Source organism: Ruditapes philippinarum, unplaced genomic scaffold (assembly GCF_026571515.1).
Source record: "Ruditapes philippinarum isolate M1 unplaced genomic scaffold, ASM2657151v2 ctg3699_1_1_1_1, whole genome shotgun sequence".
In the NCBI taxonomy this organism is placed as follows: domain Eukaryota; kingdom Metazoa; phylum Mollusca; class Bivalvia; order Venerida; family Veneridae; genus Ruditapes; species Ruditapes philippinarum.
In genome coordinates this window covers 13,197-14,618 of record NW_026863583.1, presented here as the reverse complement: position 1 = coordinate 14,618, position 1,422 = coordinate 13,197, and the positions used below count along the sequence as shown (strand labels likewise).

At 31.9% G+C, this 1,422-nt stretch overlaps 1 protein-coding gene across 1 annotated transcript; it reads left to right on the top strand.

Annotated features, from left to right (window-relative positions):
• Positions 1 to 463: 463 nt before the first annotated feature.
• On the top strand, positions 464 to 982 carry LOC132722578 (uncharacterized). Its single transcript, XM_060707098.1, has one exon. The coding sequence runs from the start codon at positions 464 to 466 to the stop codon at positions 980 to 982; it is 519 nt and encodes a 172-aa protein (XP_060563081.1).
• The last annotated feature ends 440 nt before the right edge of the window (positions 983 to 1,422 follow it).

Genomic DNA, 1,422 nt, shown 5'->3' with positions numbered 1-1,422 from the left:
ATGGTCAGATACTGGAGAGAATGGTCAGATACTGGATTTGTACGAAGGCAAACATTAAATAAAAATAAATGTTATAGTACTTGTCAATGAATTTAATCAATACATACTGCATAGGGAATTAATGCATATTTTGTTTTCATTTACTTTAAAAAAAAAGGTGGTTTTTTTGTTTGTTTTGTTTTTTAAGAAAAATATCCAGTTTTTACAATTTATTATTTGTAAATCGTCATGTAAATGAAATGATTAAAGATATAATGTTTTAATTAATGAGATATACTTTACTAAACTGGTATATAGATTATGTTTTATTTTAAGAATGTGTACGATAAGTTTACTGTATATCATATATGTTTAAGGTCTCAACTTTAAACCATTGTTTCAATGCTCTCTTCTTGTGATTTAACCATGATAAGTATGGAGTAGCTGACATCATAGCGACTTCGATAGTCAAACTTTGTTGGAAATGAATAAGCATCACAAAGAGTTAGATAGTTTTGCCAGTAAAATGTCGAAAATTGAACTAGAACATAAAAGCATAGAAATCGCATTAAAGTCAGAAATACAAGATTTAAAATGTCGTAGTATGCGGGACAATTTATTGTTTCACAAAATCAAAGAAGAAAAAGATGAAAACTGTGAAGTTAAAATCTTACAATTCATTGAAGAAAAACTTAAAATAGAAAATGCATCTAGTGATATCCGACTTCAGAGAGTACATCGCATTGGGCAATATAGTGCCGGAAAAACACGACCGATTGTCGCTAAATTCACGGAATTCCCCGATCGTGAGCGGGTGCGACGAGCTGCTAAGGAGCTGAAGGGATCTATCTATGGCATATCAGAACAGTATCCAAAAGAAATAGTAGATCAGCGTCGTAAGTTAATCCCTATCATGTTACAGGCCCGCCGGGATGGAAAGGAAGCATACCTTAAGATGGACAAACTTTACATTAACAATCAGCTCTATAGAGAATCATGCTAGGAACCAAGTGGGAATGTTTTAAAATGTATATCGTGGAACGTAGAAGGACTTACTGTGGGAAAAAAACAATGCAAGGATTTTTTAGACATATTATGTAAAAATGATATTATCTGTCTAAGTGAGACATGGACAAACAAATCGTCCAATATTGAACTTAAAGGCTATTCAAACCCAATTCATTCATATCGGAAATATCAACACCGTAGGGCAAAGCGGTCAAGCGGCGGACTTGTGGTATATATTAAAGACACTATACGGCAAGGAATAAAAATTGTTAAAAATTCTATAGACTGTATAATTTGGTTAAAAATAGATAAAACATTTTTTAATATTAGAGATGATATATATATTTGTTTTACATACATCGCACCTGAATCTTCCCCTGTGCATAACGTTTACAATATTGATATTTTTTCACAACTTGAACAAGATATTATGGA